Source organism: Cricetulus griseus (genome assembly GCF_003668045.3).
Source record: "Cricetulus griseus strain 17A/GY chromosome 1 unlocalized genomic scaffold, alternate assembly CriGri-PICRH-1.0 chr1_1, whole genome shotgun sequence".
NCBI classification, from domain to species: domain Eukaryota; kingdom Metazoa; phylum Chordata; class Mammalia; order Rodentia; family Cricetidae; genus Cricetulus; species Cricetulus griseus.
Genome location: NW_023276807.1, coordinates 75,217,963 through 75,244,073, shown reverse-complemented (window position 1 = coordinate 75,244,073; position 26,111 = coordinate 75,217,963). Strand labels below are relative to the sequence as shown.

The following is a 26,111-nucleotide window of genomic DNA, read 5'->3' as shown; positions in this document are numbered from 1 at the left end:
ATGGGAGAGACAAGAACACCCTAGAGGAAGGCAGCCCAAGCCATTAGCCCCCAGCTACCTTCTGGCTGCTATGGGGGTGTTTCTCTGAGACCCAGGAGCTCCCCAACTTCTTCAAGAAAAAGTTCATATAGATCAACAAACATCAGCAAAGAGATCTCAAAATGGCATTTTGTAGGTTCAAAGCTAGAGGGCAAGCCAAAAGAAAGATACAGAGAAGACATACTGGGTATTCAGATTGGGAAACACACACCTCTGGAGATTCCTTGATGACCAGGCTATGTGTCTGACCATGGCTGACTGTGGTGTATATCTTGACTGTGTGGGCCTGGGCATCTTGATACATCCTGTTAGGAAGCACTTAGTATGTACCAGAGCTCAGGGGAACTAAAAGGATACCAATATTGTGAGTGTCATAGTTACTTTTCCTGTTAGGAGAAAATAGCTGGCAAAAAGCAGTAGAAAAGTGGAGGGGCTTACTTGGGCTCACTGTTTGTGGGAGCAGCCCATTGTAGAGGAGGAGGCTTGGCAGCAGGAACATGAGACAGCTAGTCACATCACATCTACCGTCAGGAAGCAGAGAGATGAGTTGCCGCCCAGGTGGCTTCTCCTATCTCCTTTTTCATTTAGTTCATGTTCCCAGCCCAACAGGTGGTGCCACCCACATTGAGCACAGGTCTCCCTCCTCAGTTAAACCCCTGTAGAAACTCCCTCAGACACTCTGAGAGCTGTGCCCCTGGGCCAATTCTAAATCTAGTCAAGTTGGCAATCAATCAATCAATCAATCAAAATGAACCATTACAGAGGTCCCCATGGCAGTTTGTAGTGGGCTGGCTAAACTAACTTGGGGCTTAGAATCTGCAAGTGCCAAACCATCAATCTGTATCCTGGACATGTTAAAGGCCTACTCTCAGAATGGTGCTGCTAGAAGGCAGTGAGAGGAAGTTAAGCCATGGGGGGCAGTATTCTTTTACAGAAGGTTTTGGGATTTCATCTCTTCTTCCTTCCTTTCCAGGGAATTCTGCTTCTTCGAGGCTCACAGAAATGAGGCCAACTGATCACAGACCTGAAACAATGATCCCAGAGAACCCTCTCTGTTTATGAATCCATTATCTCAGGTGTTTGTGCTCGTAACAGAAAGCCGCCTAGCATAGGAAACAGTAGCTGGTAGCTGCCTTCTCTTGGGCTCAAGTACTAGGAGAAGCTCGTGAGTTCTCACCAGAGCTCAGGGAATGAGTAAATTTCCCTCTCATACTATTCAGCATTCAGGCAGGAGAAAGACAGGGATAAGCTGTGCATCCCAGAAGGCAGAGAAGCAATACACTAAGAAAGAAACTGAGGGAGGGGTGGCCCCACAGTGGCTGTGGGCTTACATGATTGTCTCAGAGCAGGTGTGACAGAACCAGTCTCCTTGTGGCCATGACTGCCACTGGCTCTGCCAAAGGCTGCTAGGTTCAAATCAGGCAGGGCTTTTGCCATGAGCCTGAAAATGCTCAACAGGGTACAGAGTGTAACACTGTCTTCCTCTTCCTCTTCCTCTTTCTCTAGACCAAGAGATCTTGTGCGCATGAATGAGAGAGAGGGAGTAGAGAGAGAGAGAGAGAGAGAGAGAGAGAGAGAGAGAGAGAGAGAGAGAGAGAGAGAGAGAGAGAGAGAGAGAAGCACACAGAGAATAAGAAGGCTCCGGGGGATATAATGGCTAAGATTGAGAAAGGTAATTTATTGAATATTTGAGAAATATTAATTGGCCTAAGTAACCAGCACTGCTCAGGATGCTGGAGATGCTACATTAAGAGAGATGGGTGAGGCTGGGTGGTGGTGGCACACGCCTTTAATCCCAGTACTCAGGAGGCAGAGGCAGCTGGATCTCTGTGAGTCTGAGTTTGAGGCCAGCCTGGTCTACAGAATGATTTCCGGGACAGGATCAAAAGGTATACAAAGAAAGAAACCCCGACTTGGAGAGAGAGAGAGAGAGAGAGAGAGAGAGAGAGAGAGAGAGAGAGAGAGAGGTCATCAATCCTCCAAAGCAGCTTTGTGCTCTTTGTCTTATTTTTAATGCTTAGGTGGCGTGGGGTCTTGTTTCTGAACCCTTAAGTTTCGTTTCTTATCTGTAAACTGGGAATGCTCTGAAACCTTCCTGTCTCCAAAGGTCACATCAGCAGAGTCATGCCCACGAAGCACCCATCGCTCTGTTTAAGCCACACTCCAGCACATGCAGAATAGAATGAGTGGCTGCAGTCAGGGTGCTCTCCATTTTACGGAGTGGGAGATGATACAGAATGTTACATTGAGAGCATAGGCTTGAAGGGGGAACTGGGCACGGAATCTAACTCCCTGTTTCCCAGCTGGGAGGCCTAGGGCAGCTCCTTTACCTCCTGAACCTTGGTCTCTTCTTGTCAAATGGGATAATCACACACCAGGCTGACCAGGCAGGGCTGGGAAAAAAAAATCACCAAAGGAAGGAATGATGGTGTGGCCTGTCTGGAGGGTGATGTTCCCCAATTCTACTTCAGGGAAAGTGTGGGACTGAGCTGACAGACAGCTGAGATGTCCGTCTAGCCCGGATACCTCTGTTTTGTTTTGTTTTCTATTTCAGAAGGACATGGATCTAACTGCACTTACTGTCTTTTTAGAGTTCCCATGCATTCCATGTCCAGTAGCCTGAGCAGGATGCTTGCTTAGGAATCTGACTAGTACTAGCCCACTGCTTGTATGGACCAGGGAACTCTGCAGTGCACACACAAGCACAGCTCTTGCTTGATGGAACTGAGTTCATTTGGGTATAAGCATCTTCAAGTTTAGGAGCCACTGTATGCTCCCATTGGTTATAGAGACCCCTCACAAAGCCAGGAAAGTTGGCGGCACCTTCTGCTTGCAGACCCTGGTGTTTGGAAGTGCTGTTTTGGTGCACTTAGGGCACCAAAGCCCACAGAGTCACCTGCCTGGATGGTCCAGCTTTGCCTCTTCAGCTCACATGAGGGCGGCAGCTGTGGCTTGGGAAGCAGGCTAGCCTGAACTCAACCCAGTACCTTGTCTAACATGGTGCTTGCTGCATGTCAGTACGCAGCACTTGAGAGGCCAGCCTGGGATACACAGGGAGACACTATCACACAACAAAACAAAATAAGAAATAGTAAATGACAATACCCATGTTTCAAAATTATAGTGAGAACCTAAGATTCATTTTTGCATATAAAATTAATATTTGTACAAAGCATATACTTTATATGTGTTTTACATAATTAAAAAATTACTCCAAACATCATACCACATCTCCTTAGAATGAGCAAGAGGCTGTACATTCACAGACTAGTCACCTCAATAGTGCAATTTCCCTGGAATGCTGTGGCTGGTTCCCTCAGCAAACCAGCTTTCTATTTCTCCTGGCTCAAAATAAGAACCTGCCTTTACACACACACACACACACACACACACACACACACACACACACACACACACTGATTGTATATGTACACTTGTGTGTACACAAACCTTCATAGTTTTATCAGGGTTGTAGCTTTCATAGAACCCTCCCCCCATATTGTTAACACTCTAATGTACACTTGTGAGTTGGTAAGCGAGCCCAGCTTAGCTCCAAGGAGATGGGAAGCTAAAAGCTTTTCTCAATACAACAAAATGCACCAATCACATGACAGGCCAGAGAGCAGAGCTTTTGAGAAATGCCATAAATAACCAGTTTCTGGTATTTCCCACTTAAAATAGCATAAAGAAAATGTTCTTTCTTTTCCTTCTTTTTTTTTCTTTCTGTTTTTGAGACAGAGTTTCTCTGTGTAGCTCTGACTGTCCTGGAACTTGCTCTGTAGACTAGGCTAGCTTCAAACTCAGAAATCCACCTATCTCTGCCTCCTGAGTGCTGGGATTAGAGGTGTGTGTCATCACTGCCCAGCCCTAAAGACAAATTTCTTAAGGCTCCCAGGAACCCTGTGATTTCCAGAAAGAGAAGACTGTAGATGCCACCTGTACCTTGACTATCTTCCATGGTGACCCAATCCTATCTCCCCTCACCAAAGAAACCAGGATGTATTTTTATAATTTGTTGGTTTTCTATTTTCTTTCCTTAAAATCTTTTTTAATTAAGAAAACTGAGTTTAAGCAAGGCATGGTGGCAACACCTTTGATCCCAGTACTCAGGAGGGAGAGGCAGGCAGATCTCTAAGTTTGAGTCCAGCCTGGTCTACATAGTAAGTTCCAGGACAGCCAGGGCTACACAGAAAACCATCAAAACAAACAAACAAACAAACAAACAAACACCACAACCATAACCAAGAAAGGAAAAGAAAGAAAGGAGGGAGGGAGGGAGGAAGGAAGGAAGAAAACTGAGTTTAATTCTTTGAGCATATGGCATCCATGAGGGGTTTTCTTGGTGCCAGTAAGGACTTGAAGCCAGGACATGATGCTCAGTCACCCCACGTCTTCCAGACTGTCTCTATCCTCCACACCCCCGCCTTGCTTCCCGACTCACATGAACCTGAGTTCTGACTCTCGACGGACCAGGACTTCACGGAGACGCTGGATTTTCGCCATCTCCAGCTCGATCTCCTCTGGCATCATGCTGGTCTCAGCCATAGAGATGATGTCCAGCTGGCCTGTGTGAACAGGAAACTGGTGTCAGGACTCTAATGCCACGAGGGCTTTCAAAAATTCCCACCAGGCATAAGAGAGGGTGTTTCCTCCTCCCAACTACCAGGGAGACAGAGGCAGGAGGGTTATGAGTTTGAGTTCCATCTGGGACACACAGTGAGATCCTGTCTCTCTGAAAAACAAGAATTCCTACAGGGGAAACTGTGCTACTGCTCTAGGGAGCAGCCATGCCCCAGCAGCCATAACACACCACAGGGGCAGAGACGTGAACTGGGCTGACAGTGCGTGTGAGAGAAGGAATCTTCCAAATCCAGGAAACCCAAACACTATGATAAAAGTGACTTGTGCTGAGGCTTGGTCCCCAGCATAATGGGTGGAGAGACAGTGGGGCCTGTGGTACATGATTTGAGATGGTCCAGGTACTCCTTCTCTCACAGGGCTGAAAGTACCTTGCAATAAGGCGTGTCCATTTTCCTAGCTCACTCCTGCATGCACCCGCTGCTCTGATGCTATCTGCATTATGCTGCACCAGGAGACGTCACCCACACCTCAACTTCCTGGCCTTCACCAGAATCAACCTGGGTATTCTACCATATTAGCAGAAAGTGAGCTAAGACGTGTGTGGAGCCCGGTAGGATGTCTGCAGAGCTCAGTAGGCTCATGTAAGCTTGCCCAAGGCATCGTCTGTATCTGCCTGTTCTCGGCCCCTTATTTTGCCTTTGACCATGGCCATTTTGCTTGCCCAAGCCTCAAAGACAAAGGATGATTCTAGACAGAAGAAAACTCTGCTTTAATTATTTTAGGGTGTCAATAAGTAATTCCAGTAGTACTAATACAAAGTAAGAGTGCTTTGTTGTGGGAAATTTAAAGAATGCTGGTAGAAACACACACACACACACACACACACACACACACACACACACACACACACACACACACATACACACACACACACACACGAAAAAAATCTAGGGCCAGTGAGGGAGTAAAGGCTCTTGCTGCCAAGACTGATAGCCTGAATTGAAGCCTCAAAACATACAAGATGGAAGAAAAGAACCAACTCCCTCCAAGGTGTCCTCTGACCTCCACATACACTGTGGCACACATGTGCCCTATCCCCACTCTGAATAAATAAATAAAGACATAATAAAATACTATCCATAACCACACTGCCCATCACCTTTTAATGGACATCCCTCCAGGCTTTTTCTTTATCATTCTCTCTCTCTCTCTCTCTCTCTCTCTCTCTCTCTCTCTCTCTCGCTCTCTAAACTTTCAGTGCTAAGAATCAAATATAGGATCTTGTGGTGAGCACTGGGGCCTTGTGGGTGAGTACTGGGACCTTGTGGGTGAGCACTGGGCTACTGAATTCTGCCCTAGCCCTCTTCCAGTCCACTAGGGTCAGAGTTATACACATTACCATATGTAAGAACAATATAGTATATAAGTAACTATATTGGGGATAGGGAGATGGCTCAGCAGTTGAAAGCACTAGCTGCTTTTCCAGAGGACCCAGGCTTGATTCCCAGCACTCACAATTCTCTATCACTCCAGTCCCAGGGGATCTGATGCCCTCTTTCAGTCTCCACTGGCACTGGCACACACGGTGCACAGATACATACGCAAGTGAAACACCCACACACATAAATTAACTGTATTATTTATCACATTCAGAAAAAGATTGACAAAGACACAAGATTTGGGTTTGTTTCTTTTGGAGATCAGGATTCATGTACCCTAGGTTGACCTTGAATCCCCTATGTAGCTGAGGATGACCTTGAACTCCCATCATCCTTCATCTACCTTCCACATGCTGGGTGACAGGCCTGTGCCACCATATTCATCACTCCCTATGGTAGTTCATGTAATGTCATATTAGGGTGACAAAGGTTAAGAATCTCTAATTCAAAGTCAGAAATCTGAAATCTAAAATCCAAACTTTCTGAGCACCACACCCAAGGGGGAAATTCCACATCTGACCTCGGTATAAAATTACCTACATGTGGCCAGAGGGGTACCAAATTCTGCAGCTGGAGCCACAGTCTGTGAGCCACCTGATGTGAACCGAACTCTGGTCCTCTGCAAGAACAGTGCATACTCTTAATTGGTTTTGAGCCAACCTTCCAGCCTCAATCACACTTAAAAAGACAAATAAAGAGCTACCAAAATGTTAGTAGCTAGAAATGTTACTATATATATATATGTGTGTGTGTGTGTGTGTGTGTGTGTGTGTGTGTGTGTGTGTGTGTTTAAACCATTAAACACACATCCATACATTCACTGCTCTGTAGAGCTGATTTGATGTGTCCCAATAACTTGATCTCTCTCTTCTCACTTAGCCCATATCATGTGTACTTCCTGTCCTCAGCTGTTCCTCTGCAGTGGTGTGAAAGCCTGAGTCACTTCCATTTGTGACTGTATTACAAAGTTGTTTCCCAGTTTAAAGGAATTTACGTACCCCCACACCCCCAGTGACCACCCCCAAAGCCAACCCTCTGCACACGAAGGGCCCTTCTGGCGACATTTCCAGAGGAAATGGGGTGAAGGTGCAATACGCTAAGGCCTTCATGGGTGGTGCTGGCAGCTTATTTTAAGATGTAAGTGCTGATTTCTTGCACACCACTGCCTGAGGCTGGGGTGGAGTGATGTTGTGTATAAGAATCTGTAGGACACTTTCCAGCATTATGGGCTGGACAAAGGTCTGCTCAGGGCCACATAGTTGTGCTTCAGTCCCCCACGCAGACACCCCACGGTTGTAGTCTGGGTCCCATTGACCCAGGTATCACACCAAGATGCCCCTGGTGTAATAAGGCTCTGCTCAAGAGAGGAGAAAGGATGAGCTGGGCGGGACATGGATCCGTTGGCAATGTACCTGCCATGCACCATGTGGGTGTGTCAAGCGCTAAGACCCAGCTGTGCCCTGCTCTAACTTACTCCATGCTGGATCAAGCAGTGGTCTTCCAGGCCATGCCTTGCCCTGGGATGCTCCATTTTACAAACAGCTTTTGTCTCCATTTGGAGGGGAAAAGATGACTGCCTTTGGGTGGATCCAGAAATGACAGCATCTGCCTAGCACAGACTGATGAATGACTTATCCCTGTCATTTTATAGGGCTGAAATGAGGCTGTAGAAGCACGAGGCTATATTAAAATCCTATCAGGAAACAGGGCTCAAGAACTTAGGAGACACGTTGGACCAAGAAAAGGCATAGCTCCCTTGCATGGGTCACATAGAGTAATACACACAACAAGGGATGGCATGGTGCCACAGCAACCTGTCATCTCATACTTGGTGTGTGGGTCAAGGGCAAGAACTCCTCAATTGCTCCCACTGTTGATGAAGCCTCACCAGCTGCCTGCCAGCCCACCTATTTGCCCATCTGGACCTGGACCTGTTTCCCGCTCCATATCTGGTTTGGTCTTTTACCTCGTAGCTGAACTCGGTAGCTTGGCTCTCTAATGTCATCAGTAGCTCCAGCAGCAGCCCCACCCAGTTCATTGTCTTATTGATACACACACAGACTCCTTCTTAGCCCATTTCTGAAACCTCTTGAACTCTGCTGCAGCCTCTTTAACGTGTACTCATTTTGCAGCGCGTGTGCATATAGATACATAGATATATTTACTTGTGTTCTGTGTTATCTGAGAATTAATATCAATAATTAATATTGGAATAGAAGAACCTGCATTTACCTCAGCCAGGCTACCAAGACAGGTGGATCATATGATAAATTGCTGCTGTTGAAACTTATAAACTGTGTGAATTTATTGTTATTTGATAAATTGTGACATTGTGGAAAGGCACAAACACGTTCACCTATGTTTCTGCCATAGTGGCTCATGATAACTGACATCCTGAACACCAGCACTGGGAATGAGAGGCATGGGAAAACAGGCAAATTCCTGGAGCTTGCCCACCAGCCCAACTGAATCAATAATTTCCATGTTCAGGCAAAGACCCAGTCTCAAAACAAAAAAGAAAGATAGAGAGCAAAAGATGAAGACACCTAATGTCAACCTCTGGGTTCCATGTGTATGCATGTACTAACATGCAACATACACATATACCATTCATATTGGCTGACCATTACTGTATGCAACTTTGCTGACTCTGGATACCCAGTGTTTGAAGGGTGATGGGATGTGGCATGAATGGGACTCTCTGGAATCTGATGGCATGGGCTGGAGCTCCAGGTCTGCATTCCACTTCCTGTAGGACTTTGGGCAGTCTGTCAATCACTTTGCCTCAGCAGCTCTGTGACCAGATAGTTATGGAGTCCTCCACACTGGCAGTCATGAGGAATGACTTTGCACAGGTATGCTGTGCCCCACATGTGGTCTTAGGATGCTTTGAATGATCACTGTATTTGCTAGACGTGCCACCTTTTGCCCTCACCCCATGCTAGGAGGGTCGGGATACCACTCACTCAGAAACCATCAGTAGCGAGGCCGGGAGGCAGCAGGTGTCTCAGAAAGCATCCAAGAGACTGGAGGTGGGGGTAGGGGGAAATGGAGCCTTCCAAGAGCCAACTAGGGGCCCATGTTAGTAAATTTGCTCTAAATCATCAACTACATGATGTCAAACGTCCTTTCCCTGATGAATAATTTTCATCCTTTGCAAAACAGGGATGCCGTGCTGCAGGTTCTATGTCTTATCTCATCTAATCCCTAACGACGACTCTGGAATTAGAAAAGACAAGTGATGGGCTGAGCATGTGGCTCCGTTAGTAGAGTGTGCTTTCTTAGCATGCACAAAGCCCTGTGTTCCAGCCCCAACACAGCATACACTGGGTTGGTGATGTATGCCTCTAATCCTAGAAGTGAGCAGGCAGAAATAGGAGGGTCAGAAGTTCAAACACATTTGTCGCTACACAATGAGGTAAAAGTAGCTTGCCCAGCATCTCATATATTACAGCACCAAAACATTGGGAAGATGGAATTCAAACAGACTCAGCTCCTGGGGCCCTTTCTCCCCAAACCATGAGTCATATCTTACTCACACTAGACAATTTCTTGGTGCAGGTCACATATGTCTGTGCTTGTGAGCGTGTCCTTTGAATCATGGCACAATAGAACCCTCCTGTGTTTTATGGCACTATTGAGTTAGCCAACCTGCTTTTTAGAGCACGAATGCCGAGAATTGCAACATACCAGGCAGTTCTTAAACTTTAAACCAAGAACATTATAGTGACCCCACTAGAAACTTGGGCTCTGGCAAGATTGCTCAGTGGGTAAAGGTGCTTGCCACCAAGCCTGATGATGAAAAGAGAGAACTGACTCCTGCAAGCTGTCCTCTGATGTGGAGAAACATGTGCTGTGGCATGTGGGCATCACCACCCTCACAATAAATAAATAGTTTTAAAAACCAGGTTTATTCCATGTATTAGCATTTTCTTGCCACTGTGACAAAATAACTGACAAAAACAACCTAAGGGGAGAAGGTTTGGGGCTTGAGGTTTGAAAAGGGATACATGGGGGCTGGAGAGATGGCTCAGTGGTTAAGAGCACCGGTTGCTCTTCCAGAGGATCCAGATTCAATTCCCAGCTCCCACATGGCAGCTCACAACTGTCTGTAACTCCAGTTCCAGGGGATCTGACACTATTGCACCAATGCACACAAAATAAATTATGTATTTTTTTAAAAAAAGAAGTAGATACAGTCCATCGTGGAAAAAGCATGGTGGGGGATGAGGACGCTGGATATACCATTCTACAGTCAGAAAGCAGAGACTGGTGAATGTGGATGCTCAGATACACGGGTTTGGGATCCCAACCCATGAATGGTTCTGCCAGTGTTCAGGGTGGCTCTTCCCTCTTCAGTTAAACGTCTCGAGAAACTCACTCACAGACACATCCACAAGTGTGTCTCTTAGGTGATTCCAAATCCACTGAGTTTGACACAGAAGATGAACTGTCATATTCAACAACAACATCAACAACTAAAATTGATATGTTGTGCCCAAATTCTGAACCCCCAAATCACCAAGAGACCCTATCCGATGCAAAAGCAAAGAGTAGTTAATTAACGAGTTAACTGTATTAATTCAGGTCCTTCATCCATCCAACACAGAGGGTGGAAGGAGAAGGACCCAGAGGGACCATGGGGCAGGGAATTTATTGGGGTAGAAAAGGGGAGTGTCTGGGGGTCCGCTAAAGTCTCAGGATTGGTGCACTTCCGGGCTTGGTCGTCCTGTCCTGTATTGGTTGGTCAACGGCACCTGAAGGAATGGTTGCTATGGCCTAAAAGCCCTCCCAGGGCTCTTGCTATGCTCTGCATTCCATCGTTCTCATAAAGCACACCCAGAGCCCACCAGCTAACTTCTGATTGGTTCCTTGCCACATGGAGGATATCTGGCTTCCTAGTGACTGGGACAAGGTTGAAGCTCAGCACATGTTGCTGAGCCTCCATCTTGCTGGGTCTTGTCTGTAGCCTGTCATGGCTGCCAAGGCAGGGGGCTGGGTGAGGGTCTGGTCCCTTCAGATGGACCGTTTGATATCACATACCAGGATCCTTGTGACCTTACTTGATTTTCAAATAGCCCTGGGATGTCAGAACTGTTATCCCATTTTACAGAGAAGTTGAGGCTCAGAAAAAGAGGAGATGAGGCTGAGGTCTATGGGCTGGGGATGTAGCTCAGTGGTAGAGCACTTATCCTGCATGCATAGGGCCTTTGATTTGATCCCCAGTGATAGACAGACAGACAGACAGACAGACAGACAGACAGACAGATGTGTCCTACTCCAAAACCCTTGGGATCAATTCTATTCATTTAAGAACCACATTCCTACTTGGAAAGAACCACCTTCATTTGTAGGGGCCCATAAAATGGCTCCCCTTCATCTTGCCTCAAGGTCAGAGAGTTCAAAACTGTCCTCAATAAGTCAAAAGACCTAAAGGTCTAAGGCTTGGCTACTAAAGGATGTTTCAGCTTTGGTCTTATCTATATAACAACAGACTTGGGCTCAGGTGTGTTTACTCGTGACCTTCAAGGCCAGATAACAGGTGTGGTTACTAAATGCTTGGAGGATTAAGGGAAGAAAGTCTGTTTGCTCCTTATACATGATAATAGAAGTCTTCTGCCAACGGCCTGCCCCTCCTTTCAGTTGGGATATGGTTGATAACAATATGCTATATTTTAAAAGTTGTGAGATAGTATACTTTAAGTGTTCTCAAAACAAAAATGATGAATATGTGTGATATAATATGTTAATTGGTTTAATTTAGCCATGACATTGTGAACATACTGTATTGTGTATCATAATTGTGCATGACTTTATTTATGAGCTAAATAAATGAATGGAAGAAAAAAAAAGAATGTTGAAGAATAAACTTGGGGTGTTCAGTATTCACTAGATTGCCCTCCTGACTCTATCCTGTGTCTCTGTCTTCTTCTTTATGTCTGTATCTGCCTTTCCTCAATCCACACCCCTTCCCTCAGGTACAAACCAGGCAAGTCGTCTGGTTCCAACTGAAGGCCCAAAGACAGGTTCCCACAATCATTATATCAATAAAGAAAACAGCACAGACCGAGCATTCGTAATCCATAATCATCTGCAAAGATCCCAGAAGATCGGAAGACCTTCCAGAACTTTCTGGATTCTGGGCTTTTGGACTAGGGATGATTTGAGCATAAAATCTATGCCAATGTTCTAAACTGGAGGAGACAACCCATTTGTATATTCATGTATTGCCTCTGGAAAATGCAAAATGGCCATCCCCAGGCTAGTGGGGATGGTGACTGTGATGGTTAGATGGTTATTGTCAGCTTGCCTGGCTCTGCAACCACCCAGGAAACAAGCCTTTGGGCATGCATGTGCGGGACAATCTAGAGGTTAACAGAGGTAAGAAGATCCATCACAAATGTGGCTGTCACTGTGGGCTGTGGTCCCAGACTGAATTAAAAGGAGGACATGAGCACTAGCATTTATCTCCTTCTTCCTAATTGTAGATGCAATGTTTCCCACAATTTGTTTCCCACTCCTGCCTCCGCGCTCTCCCCATCACTGTGAGCCCAAATAAGCTCTGCCATTCTTAGGGTGCAAGACATCAATTGCATGGAAAGGTTGTTAAAAGGACACCCCCAAGGATTAGGATAAACTGGGTTAAAGGCCATGTCCAGTTGTATGAGGTAGACTTCAAACCTCAGCAAGGCAGACAGAGGAAGTAGATAAATGAGAGTCTCACATGATGGTTTCTACACTCCCTGAAAGGTTCAGGCTTTAATACTGCTCGGCAATATCTCTTTAAGAGACAGACCCTGCCCCATGACAACAGTCAGGGCATGCACAGGAAAATGTACTACGTCACCCGCCACACATTACGGTCTGCTGAGGACTCTGGGCATGCGTGGAACCTCAGTGCGCATGCGCAATCTTCCCTTTAAAAGTCCCAACTTTCCTGATGCTCGCTCTCTTTACTCTCTCTCTGCTTTGCTCTCTCTTCTCCCCCTATGTGCTCTCTCTGTCTCTCTATGGTGACCAGCCATGGCGGTCAGCCATTACCCCTGTTCCTCTTCTCCCTTTAGTCTCCATACTCTATTGGGCCCTTATAATAAACTGGTTAATATTTCTCATCTTGAGCCGCCTTTCTCTTTTTCTTCAAAAACATAACACTCCCTTCTGATATTTCTCTGTCAGCTGCCAACAACTGGACTTGCAAAGAAAGCAAATCACGAGAGGATACAGAGGAAGCTTCCAGCCTGGCTGGTGAAGATGGCTGTGTTTCCCAGCTGAGCCTGCTTGCTGGGGGATGAGCACAAAGCATTAAGACACAGAAATCCCCAGGGCTCCAATTGCCATTGCTGTCAAAGTACTTCCAGGAGCTGAGTCACTTCTGGGGGAAGAAGCAGCTAAATCCATCTTTTTAAATCCCCGAATGCCACCCCAGGAACACGCAGGCCGCATGAGCAGCAGCAGCAGCAAACAAGAGCTGAGTGCCAGGCATGACTGGGCTGGGCCAACAGGTCCAGCCTTTTATCTTGAGAATGCAGATGCTCAGGAATCCATGCCCACCCAGCAACGAGGTGGCAGTGGGTGAGAACTAGCAATCTAGAAACTGCTATTTGTCTAGGCTGGCCTCAAACTCTTGGTCCTCCAGTCTCAGCCTCCCTGGAGGTGAGATGACAAATATGCATCACTCCCAGTTTGAAACGTCCATGAATACGGGATAGGAGAATAAAATAGCTAGTGACAAAAGAAATGTCCCTTAATGTATGCTGTAGGCACAGGTGGCCAGGCATCTCTTGCACCTTGCTGCCACTTTCACATTCCATACCTGGTGTGTGGGATGAAGGCTCTTTGCTTTCCTCAATACTCTGGGAAGTTGGTGCCTTCATCAGAATCATCTCTTTCTAGTTTAATCTAAAAGAACTATAGAGGTCACAAGTGATTTGCCAGTGAGTGCCAGGGCTGGAACTCCAATCTAGACTTGATTAGAAAGCCTTCATGCTAGACCAAAGAGCTACCACAACCCTGCATAGAAATCACATTAATTTTTTTTTCTTTAAAACCAGGACATGTCACTGCAACACAGGCCCAAAGCAACAGGGCCAGCTGGTCAAGCTGCAACCTCCACACACTTACTTAATATTTTTTTTAACATGGATTCTGTTTGTTGTTGTCTTGTGTGTGTGTGTGTGTGTGTGTGTGTGTGTGTGTGTGTGTGTGTGTTTGGAAATGTTTGTAGCTAGTATTTGTTTTGGTGCTAGGGAGTGGGGAGCACACGGACTCACATATGCTAGACAATTGTTTTACCACATTTAAATAAAATGTTTTTAAAAACATTTAAAAAATTTAAAGCTGTACATGTGTGAGTATGTACACATATGTGTGGATGCCCATGAAGGCCATAAAAGGGCAGTGAATTCCCTGTGGCTGGAGTTACAGGTAATTGTGAGCCACTCAACATGGATGCTGGAACTGAACTCCCATCCTCAGCAAGAGCAGCAACCACCTCTCCAGCCCAAGCCCATCATCTTCTCTAGGAATAAATGCAGCAACCCAATTAAACGTCAGTCCCTAAACTCACATCTCCACAGGAACACCTTCCTGACCTTGACCCAAGAAAGAGTCTTATATACCAGAGAACAGAGATCTAAGTCCAATCACAAAAGCCCTGGTGGCAGCCTACTGTTGGTTGTTGTCAGACATCTGTGTGAGGAAGGAGCTCATTTCAGTCCCCAAGTGTCCTGTTGCATGGTGGGCTCAGAGGCTCCTCTCTAATGTTAGCAGAATGAGAAGCAAGGAACGAGTTGCTTTTTAATGAATCATTCTTTCCCAAGGAAGTGAAGTAACTGGTTTTAATTTTGAAACTTCTGGCTGCTTTATCCCTGAGGCCTGACTTGAGAAGGAGGATGAAGTTGGGGCCCAAGAGAAAGCATACTCTGTATGGTGCAACATCCACAATTTGTCTTTTGACCCAGTTACCTGTAAGGAGAGCATTGCAGCTGCCACCATGCCGTCAGACCCTCCCAGAAGTGTTATTCTCCATTTCAGCCCCAAGCACAGTTTTCATCTTCTCTGAGTTTCTAGTTTCTCAGCCTCATCTGACCTCTCCAAGGACATCAAGATAATTTAAGATGCTATGGTTTGCATAGTGTCCCCTGAAGTCCTAAGTGTTAAAGACTACCAGAAGGTGCTATCTGGAGTTGGTAGAAACTTAAAAGGTGGGGCTCAGATGTGGGGTCTGTGGATGGGACAGTAAAATACCCGTCCTTCCTCTTCCAGGCCTCCATTCCTACCCATGAGCTGGGCCACAAGGCCAAAGCAATGACCAAATACTGAATCTCCACAACTGAGCTAAAATAAAATTTTTAGTGTATGTTTGTGAGTATATGTGTGTACACGTGTGTGTGTACATGTGTGTGTGTACGTGTGTGTGTGTGTGTGTGTGTGTGTGTGTGTGTGTGTGTGTGTGTGCATACATGAACATATGCACATGAAAGCCTGAGAACAATCTCAGGTATTGTCCCTCGGAAGCCATCCACTTTGTTTTTTGAGACAGGGTCTCTGATGGACCTGGAACTCACTGACTAGGCTAGGCTGGCTAGCCAGAGAGCCCTAGTGACTGTTCTGTCTCCACTTCCCCAGTGCTGGGATTATTGTTGTAATTTAAGAAAAGCATCATGCAACAGAAAGAAGCCATTTGACATGGTTCGTGCAGAAGGGTATTTTACTAGGGAAAGGGATCATGAAAAGGGGAAAGGGAAGTGGGGAGACTGGCCTCTGGAGACAGGGGCAGCAGGAGAGAGGAGAAAGGAAAGAGGGAGGGAGGGAGAGAGAGAGGGAGAGAGAGAGGGGGGGGACAGGCAGAGAGAAGGAGAGAAAGAAAGAGAAGGATGGAAGGTGGGCAGGTCCCTTTTAAAAGGGAACATAGTGAATATCCACAGGTGGTGCTCTTAGTGGCTGCAGCTGAGGGTGCATCCTGTCAGAACCCTAGGGGCAGGCCAGTACAGATGCTTGAATACTATTATAATCCTACAATATAGCCTTATAAACCTTTTTTGTTTGTGCTGAGGATCCAAACCCAGACCCTCATGCTTGCACAACAAATACTTTACTAGCTGAGCCATTTCCTCAGTCCCCATTTTTTTCTCTTTATATGTTTCTTTGCCTCATACATTCATTACAGTAACAGAATACTGACTGGGCATAGGCAGCATCATGACTCAGACACTGGGGCTTTAGGGGACTGGCTTGGACCCCAGTCTTGGCTCTGATTCTAACTGCCAACCTTGAACAGACAACAGGACCTGCTTGCTAAGACTCAGTGTCCTTGCTGACACTGTGTGGTACCATATCTATCTGTTTACCTTTTTTTCTTTGCTTGGTGACACCTTTGGGCCATTTATTACATGAGGTCCAGCTTGTTCTGAACATTATCTACAGGGCAAAGATTTATCACCATGTAGAATGATCTTGAGACTTTGTGGCAGACAAAAGCTGCAGCTCCCAAGTGGAATTTCCAAAAAGGTTTTCCGTCAATAATTTATGTGTTACCACAGAGCTGGCTCTCCAAATGAGATGATGTTTGAGTCCTGGTGGGTTACTGGCCATATGTAATGTCATTTTGCATTACTCCATGTCTTCTCCCCCACACTTCCAGATGACCTTCAGTGAGTCACGGGGCCTCTGTGGTACAGTTGTCCTAAGTCCAAGTAGTGAGGGCTCACATTGCTTCCAAGAAATGCAGGTGTTTTGGGACTGAGGGTATGGCTCAGTTGGTAGAGTGTTCATCTACCATGCACAAAGTCCTGGGTTTGATTCTCAACATAAACCAGACATGGTGGTGGGTGACTGCAACCTAAGGCTGAAGGATCAGATGTTCAAGGTCATCTTGGCTACGTAACAAGTTTGAGGCAAGCCTGGAATATCTGAGATTCCAGCTCAAAAAAACAAAACAAGTAAAATAAAAGGAGAGAGCATGTTTATTCTGACTGTTGAGTTAAAACTGTGGAACAAATAACCCGATAACAATGGGATAATTGGCTGATTAGGATTGCATAAACAACTAACACTTTGCAGTATGATGCTTATGGTTTTTTTTATTTATGGTTTTTTAATTTCCTTCATAAATCCAAACAATTATAAATCCATCCTGAGCTGTGAACCATGAGTCTTCACCATGACTGCCCAACTTCCAATTTGACAAGAATTAGCAGGGGGCCCTGGTTAGAAAACCAAATGATGCCTCAGAAAACTGTGCTCAGTGGGGGCTACAACAGAGATCTGGAGTGAAAACCATGCTCATTGGGGGCTACAACAGGGATCTGGGGAGAAGGCGATTAGGACTATCGAAAATCAGACTTCAGGTTTTAAAAATTGCTCATCCTGGAAGGCTGGTCGAATTCTCACAGCCTGGAAACCTGACAGGGTGATAAACCATGTGGATGACAGGGTTTTCATTCAGAAAGTTCTAGACCATGGGGATAGTGTAGGAAGTGGGCCAAGGCTCTGAAAGAGAGATTAGCAATGTCTTTCATTTTAGGCATGGATGACATTGTAGCTTCTGCTTCCTTTGGTTCTGTGCAAAGTGAGGTGCTGCCACAGGTAGAATTCTCACACACATTGCCACTGGATAGGTGACTGAATGGGGGCTGAGCCCCAGAGAGTCAGAGCACCTCTGGACACAAAGCCTAGCACCACAGCTGGCTGTTAAAACTGGGTCTGGAGCCCTGGTCCTGGGTCTGAGTGAAGACTATGTTGAGTGTCTTGCTTGGTAGTTCATGAAGTGAGCATCTGCCACTGGGGTCACTGTCTCAATTTAACAGAGATAGAAAGATACTGGATCTGGATGATGAGGTCACTTCCAGTAAAAATAGGGTCAAGAGGGCAAGGAGATGGCTTAGTCAGTAAAGTGTTTGCTACACAAACATGAGGATATGACTTTGAGCCCCAGAAACTCCTTAAGAGATGCTGGGTATGGTAATGCACAATTGTTTGTGTTCTCAGGTGGAGGCAGCCACCAGTCTATTGAGGTCATGAGTCCTGGACCCTGTTCTCAAAACACAAAGGAAGGATGCTTGACCTTGACTTCTGACCTTCATGTGCACCTGTGAACGTGGCACACACACACCAAAACAAAGCACCACCACACCTTAAAAACATTAGGGCTAGAATGACAGGAACCTGGGCTAAACTGAAGGTGGTCAGTAACATTTGGGGAGAGGTGGAAAAGCCTAGACTCTGGTGTGGGAGTGAATAGAATATGCTACCCACAAATACCCCAAGTCTAGAAAACTCCAGTATGCATCATGGAGAGCCCACGTCAGAAACAACTATTTTGAGTGCAGCTGGAAAGTTCGCTCCCATCTGTGCATAAACCAGGCACGGAGTTACATGCCTGGAATCTCAGCACTCTGGAAATGGAGGAGGAGAATCAGAAGTTCAAGTTATCTTTGACTACATAGCAAGTTTGAAGCCAGCCTGGACTACATTAGTCGCCATCTCAGAAACAGAAGAGAAGAGGGGAGAAGGGAAGACAGTTTCCGCTAAGGCCAGGTCTGGAAACTATGGTCTGGTGGATAGTTCAACTCACCACCTGCCTCTCTTTGTTCAGTCTATGGGTCACAAATGTTTTTTACATTCCCAAATGCTTGAGGGGGAAAAACAGATCATGATGGCACAAAATTCTGACTTTGGTGCTCATAAAGAAAATATCATTGGAATGAGGCCATGCACAGTTGTCATGTATTATCTCAATGGCTGTTCTGTGCTACAACAGAGCAGAGTATCTGGGGGGCGGGGAACCATATTCCTGCCTGATAGTAAATATTCAGGCAGAAATATTTACTATCAACCCTTGAGGAAAAGGTCCCACTCCTAAGTGAGTCAGTGACTGTATTCTGTGTTTGAAGACATTCAGCAAAGACTGAAGAGGTGATAGTTCAGTCAATAAAACAACCTAAATTCAAGCCCCAAACCCAACTGAAAAAGCCAGGTGTGACAGCAGTTCATTGCCAGCACTGGGAAGACAGAGACAGATGCTAGTATTCACTGGCCAACCAGCCTAACCGAGCAAGTGAGCTTCAGGCCAGAGAAAGACCCTGTCTCATAATATCAGAAAGGGTAGCAACAGAGGAAGATGCCTGAGGTTGACCTCTGGCTTCCAAATGTACAGACACAATGTACATACACACAACATACATAAACACACACACACACACACACACACACAGAGGCACATACATCTCTAACTTGTTTCTTATGAGCCAAAACATTCAAGGTTTTTAAAATCCACTCATGCTGTGCTGACAAACTTAATGAAACAGTTGATATTTCTTGCCAGGTGGGGAGAATTACTAATATTTTATATAAGCCTGCTTGTTGAGGCTTTTAAAGTTATAAAGCAGAAGTGCCATCTAGAATTTAAATAGTAATCCTCAGGACAATGACAAAGGCATATTAAATTTCATAATGGTCACTTAGCCCCATTCTTATGGTGTCACAAACTACATCATCTGTATTTTGTATAATCTTACATTGTAAGCCATAACTGAAATGAATGTGACAGAAATAACAATCACTACTTTTAATTAAATTTTTGTTATGTGTTTATGTATATGTTTGTGCACATAATGAGGGGCCATACACGCCATAGGGACACATATCCATACAAACCCATGAAGATAACTTTTGTAGGGTGGTTTTTTTCCTTCTACTTTTATGTGGGTTTAGGGAATTGAATGTGGGTCAATAGGTTTGAAAGACAGGTTCTTTTACCCTCTGAGCCATCCTACCAGCCCTGTAATTGCTGGTAGGATTTTTTCAGCCTTTGCCATGTGCCAGAAAGTAGCATCAGCACTTTCTGTTTATCAGTACATTGAAAAACCTATTTTTCTTAGGCAGTTCCTATTATTAGACCCATTTTGTAGAAGACAAAACTAGGTCTCAGAGCTGGCAAATGCTGGCACCACAATGCATTGTGACCTAGAAACTAGACTATACTATGGAGTAGATAATCTCAACTTTGGGGGTTTCTCTAATCTAAAATGTAATTTGTAGCACAATACCACATATCCTTTTGCATTTTTCTGTTCCTTTTGGTTTGGGCAGTACTCAGCATTGAAACTGGGCTCTGTGTGTGCCTGGTGGGATGATTGTCAACTTGAGAGGATCTAGATTCACCTAAGAGACAAACCTCTTGGTATTCGTGTGAGTGTGTTTCTCCCTCCCACTTCCAAGGTGCCTGAACGCCAATTGAGCCTTTCACACTGAAATACTTGGGCACACACATTGTCCAGTGAAAAGCAAAACAACCCAGCCATTTTCATATTCCCTGAATCATCCATGTGGGCCTCTCATGTGATGGCTTTGCTGGGCTTATTTCCTTGGCTGGACATGAACTAGGCCAGCTCCCATGGCTTGCAGATGGATGGACTAGTTAAAATCCCTAGAATGGTGCTCAGCACAAGCTGGGGCTACAAACCAGCTCTGGGTTTTACTTTGGTTTCTCTTATTCTTGTTCACTTCCTTTATTTTCTTTCTGAAAAGAAACAAATGCCTCTCCTGTTTCCTTCCAATGACTTAGCTGCAAGTGTTATCTTCCACTCAGGAAGGAGCTTGGGGAGATGGTGTCTCACAGCCAATCACAGAAATGACCAGAGTGGACACAGGCACTGATGGAGAGTTTCTTAGGCCACATCTCTCAAAGCAGAGGTAGTTCTTTCTCTGATGGAATTAGGAAAGTGGATGGGGAAAAGAGGCTTGGCTTGGGGGGGGGGGGCGCTGAACAGAGGGGAATACTCTAAGGGCAGCTCCTCAGCCCAGAGACCTATCTGTTCTTTGACCCCTCCATGTACCCAGTTCCTTTAAGAATGAGAGGTGACCCCGAATCTGACCAATCGGAACCTTCCATTACCAGCTGCTTCTGTGTTCTCTATCTTAGTAACTGGTGCAGAGTGGAAAGATTAGCCAAGTGTAAGATAAGAGGCAAAGTTGGGACTTATAGTGAAATCAGCAACCCTCCTCTTTCACTCCGTGCTGTAGAGTGTTATCTCCAAGTATAAAATCATCAGAACAGCTATAACTACTTGTAAAAGATCCTCAAAATTGGCCCTCTGATAGAACTAGAAAAAACCATCCTGAGTGAGGTAACCCAGACCCAGAAAGACAAATATAGCATGTACTCACTCATGAGTGGATACCAGACATAAAGCAAAAGATACCCAGCCTACAATCCATAACCCCAGAGAAGCTTGAACCCACTTCCAGAAACAGATGGAGGCAGATTCAGAAATTCACAACTAACCAATGGGACAACCTCCTGGAGTACAATCGAAGTAAGGGGGGAGCAATATTATAAACAAAGGAGTCAACACCATGATGGGGAAACCCACAGAATCAGCTGACCTGAGCTAGTGAGAGATCACTGACCCAAGTCTGACAACTCGGGGAACCTGTGTAAGACTGAACTTGATTCCTTGATTACAGGTGACAATGGTGTGACTGGGACAATATAAGAGGCCACTGGCAGTGGGTCCAAGATCTAACACTAAGGCACAAACTGACTTAGTGGGGCCCATTCTATATGGAGAGATACCTTGCCTAGCCTAGATGCAGGGGTGTGGGGGCGTGGAGGTGCCTTGGTCCTGCCTCAACTAGATGATGGGACAGACTTAGTAGACTTCCTAGGGGAGGCCTTACCCTCTCCAGGGAGCAGATGAAAGGTGGGGGGGGATGGGGGGAGGTGGGAGGAGAAGAGGGAGGGGGAACTGGGGTTGGAATGTAAAAAATAAATTAAAAAATGTTCCTGTGGATGTTCCCTTATGGAAAGAGGGGAAAGGGTCACTGGTCTCTCACTTACGATTTCAGTCATCCCTGTAAACACCTTTCAGCCAGCTGCATGCATTTCTGCAATAAATGCATGTAGCCTCATTATAATTTTTTGGAGGTACTGGGTTGTTCAGAGGCTGGAAGTTTAAGAAAAAAAATTGTTCCATGTAGAGATTAATGACAAGCTAGTAGATAGAGCATTGTTTTTGGAAGGCAATCTACACGCCACCCAGATAATCTCTAAGAATGAGAATATTAAATCTCTAGAATCATATATGAATGAAGAGAACAGGAAACTGACTAATTTAATGAAATTGTTGGAAGTTTATACTGTCCAGGAAATTCAAACACTCCGATAAACAATGGTGAATAGATTACAGGCCATAGAAAACCTTAAAGCTGATACTCCAGAAGTGGAGGTACAAACAAAAGAGAATGAAAGGGATTTAACATCACCAGTACCTTTCAGAATCAGAGATCACTTACCAAAGGTCGTAACATCCTCACCTGTTATAGTTTATCTTGTTACTGTTACTGAAAAGCCAGCAAATAAGCAACATCCAGAGGGATTCATGGAATGTCATTGGCAGCCAATACGTATGAAAGATTTAAAAGGTATTAAGAATCAGTAGTTTCTTATGGCATGCATTCATGATATGTGAGGCACTTCATAGAGTCATGGGCTACAAGATATAAAATAACCCCAAATGACTGGAGTCAATTAGTCTCAGACGTCCTAGAAATTGGTCCACAGATGCAGTGGCGATCATTATGGAGGGAAGGCATAAATAAGGTAATTCAACCTATGGATGTTCAAGTTAGATACCCTTTCCACATGACTTTAGGGCTTAGACAGAATAGACATAGTTAGGATGTGTAATAGCAGATTATTGTATCTTCTTGTATTTCACCTTTATAATTGTTAAATTTGGATGTTTTACACTATTAAGTCTTAATCCTCTTTTAGACTAAAAGGGGAATTGTAGGGAGACACTGTAGCCCCACCTCCTAGTAGCCCCTACAGGTGTGCCTGGCCACGCCCATGAGGGCGTGGTCAGGGGAGGTCAAAGATGATGTTGGGACAATTCTTAAGGGATAGCCCCTCTCTCTGGCCATGCTAGCTTGTGGCCTCTGGGCACCCTCTGGCTTAAGTTTGGGCTGGTGTTTATCTGAATAAAGAAATCTTAGCCTTACGGACTACGGATCATCTTTGACCTTCCCTGACCACGCCCTCGTGAGCGTGGCCAGACATACCTGTAGGGGCTACTAGGAGGCAGGGCTACAGTATCTCCCTACACATCAAGGCAAAAATAAAAAGGTTATAAGGCTCAACAAGATAAAATTCTTGGCGAGGGCCGTTATGCTGATGCAGAGACTCAAGCTACGTACAATGAACACATCTTGCCCCTTTGCCATACAGCAGCCTTGAATGCTTGGAATAAGATTCAAGAACCAGGGAAAAGAACTGAGTCATAAACTAAGGTTATACAAGGCCCAAAAGAACTTTTTACTGAATTTTTGCAAAGATTGACTAAAGTGGTACAAATAGGAGTAGCAGATCCAGAAGCCAGACGAGTACTCATTGAATCTCTAGCTTTTGAAGATGCTAATCTAGAATGCAAAGGGTGCTTGGACCCTTAAAGATGAGATCACTACCAATGGATGAATGGGTCCAGCACACAGCAAATATTGAGTCTTTTGACTATAATGGTGAGGCTTGGGTAGGAGAAGCAATCTCCAAATGTATGAAAGGACATCAAAATTCCAAATATTTTAATTGTGGTAGAATAGGACATCTGAGAAGAAATTGTAGGCAAGGCATTCCTAGAAATAATGCTTCTTATAGGAATAACTCAAACAGAAGACCCCAAACTTCTGGATTATGTAGAAGATGCAGTAAAGGCCAACACTGGACCAATGAATACAGATCAACAAGAAACACTCAAGGAAACCCTTTACCATTGGGAAACTCCTTGGGGAGCCTCTAGAAGGCCCCATGTCTAATGTCTCCAGTCACCGTGTCACCGTGGACAGTCCTCCCCAGAATGATTAGAAAATCCAGTGTCTATTGTAAAAAATAATACTGCTCTGGATGGTAGATTAGCTTTGCAGGATGTATCAAACATTCATGGAGGAAACAAAAAAACATATATTTTGACAAATTTCTATAAATGACCAAAGACCAAGACTAAGAGTACAAATAAATAATGTTATACTTGAAGGATTGCTGGACACTGGGGTGGATGTCACAGTTATAACTCAATCTTGGCATCCAACTTGGCCTCTGCAGGTGGTAAACATTCAATTCTTAGGGATTGGAACCCTACTCAGGTTAAAAAAAAAAAGCACAGGATGAGTTGAATGTATAGGGCCAGAAGGACAAAGATACCATCAAAGTTAATCAAGATCTGATTTGAACAGGAGAAACCTCTTGATGAGGTGATGAGGAGAAATGATAGGTCATCTATCAAGGTCAAAAGACATCAGATGTGTAGATGCCTAAAGAAGAAAGGATAGCTATCCTAAAAGAACCATCAAACAAAGAAGAATCTGACTTATGGTACCAATATCTATTCAGGTAAAATCTCTCTACCTAAACACCTATATCTCCTTACTTCTCAGTACACTCATAGTCCCAATTTATGTAAAAATCGATGCTGGCTTTGGAGCTGGATTTGGCTCTCCTCTAAATTCAAGAATGTTGTTAAAAGAAAAAAATCAGAGTTTCTGTCTTATATCATAGAGCCAACTGGTGTGAAATAGGACAAAAATCTAGTGACCATTATTGTCAAAACTCTGTTATCTCTCAAAAATCCTAATTTCCTTCATACTTATTTTTGTCCTTATTGTTACCTTTCCCAGTATGCGTATATAAGTTAAAACTTTCTGTGTTGATATTAACGTTTAAGTCTTCCACAGAGAACAATAAAATTTCCTAGCAGCAATCTCTGAAGTCTCCAGAAAGAAGATGGGGCTCCACAACATCGATTCCACTTGATTCAACTTGACATCTTTGAACTAGAGTACACCACTCTAGGATCGGTTTGGAACTAATACTGCTCTAGACAATTCCAGATTTGCTCGCTGAGATGGTGCACCTTCTTATAACAGTCTGGCCAGAGCTTCAGAAAAGAACTTCAGACAAGCATCACCTGCCACTCAGAGACTAGCTATAAATGCTATATCTAGGCCTCTTGAGACCTAATCATTGCTTTAGTTTGTCTTTTCTACAGGATCCCATAGAGTCACCACTGCCCATGACAGCAGGAAGCAATTTTAAGAAAACAATGCTCCCTTTCCTTACAGTTGGCTTAGATGGTATTCTGTTGCCCCCTCCCCCAAAAAATGGATAATTATCACCTGCTTAGGGTTGGTTTTAAGTTGTGTAGGGCTGGGAATGGAAGATGATGGTCAGACTCAGGAGTCTCTTTTATAAAAGTTTAAAGGGTATGGAAGGGATGGGATATAGGTGGGTTAACATATCTTCTTGTGAACTATTTTTAGCAACTATTAGCTATAGACAACTTACATTGTTATAGATTCTTGTATGTTGAAACTTATGTAAAACTAACTTTGTATTCCTGTCTTGGATAGTTTGTATATTATATGTTGTCATACTGTATAGAGTCTTTCTGTTTACGATGTTTTGCACACAAATATAAAACCATCTTTATCATATTATATGTATGTATACTTCTACATATGCTTAAGATATTTTGCATATTGATACAATTTAGGATATTTTTATCATGTTGCACTATACAGTTCTACCTCTGGTCAAGACATTTCAGTTCTACCTCTGCTTTAGAGATTTACATGTATTTGTATATAGTTACAATTTTGAGGTCATTGTCCTTGTTACACATGAGTTTTAAGAACGTTTAAATTAATTTAGGAAGCTTCAGCTGTTGAGCAATTATGTTTCTGTGAATTACAAATTATAGTTACCCATGCTTCTTATACCTAATGAGGTTAGCCAGGTTCTTTATGTGCCTAGAGATGTACCCAACATAGACATTTGATCTATAGACACTTCAAAGACCTACAGAATATGGCATTTAAATGTTTAATAATGTAGAACAATGTTGACATGAGACATGATTGCTCTTGACAGCACTCAGCTATTCCCAAAAGTATGATGAGCACCAATGGCACTCCATTTGGAGTCTGTTCTCTCCTCGGCTAATGGTCTTTTGGGCATAGAACTGCCCCCACCTTGACTGCTGACTTTGTACACACTGT

General features: G+C 44.5%; 1 protein-coding gene across 2 annotated transcripts in view; it reads right to left on the bottom strand.

Annotated features, from left to right (window-relative positions):
- Positions 1-26,111, bottom strand: part of Bmerb1 (bMERB domain containing 1) — a 105,251-nt gene that overhangs the window by 32,668 nt on the left and 46,472 nt on the right. For both annotated transcript variants that reach the window (XM_035453495.1, XM_027387914.1), the window contains exon 3: positions 4,481-4,604. In XM_035453495.1, coding sequence (XP_035309386.1) covers positions 4,481-4,604 — 124 coding nt within the window. The remainder of the gene's footprint in view (positions 1-4,480; positions 4,605-26,111) is intronic.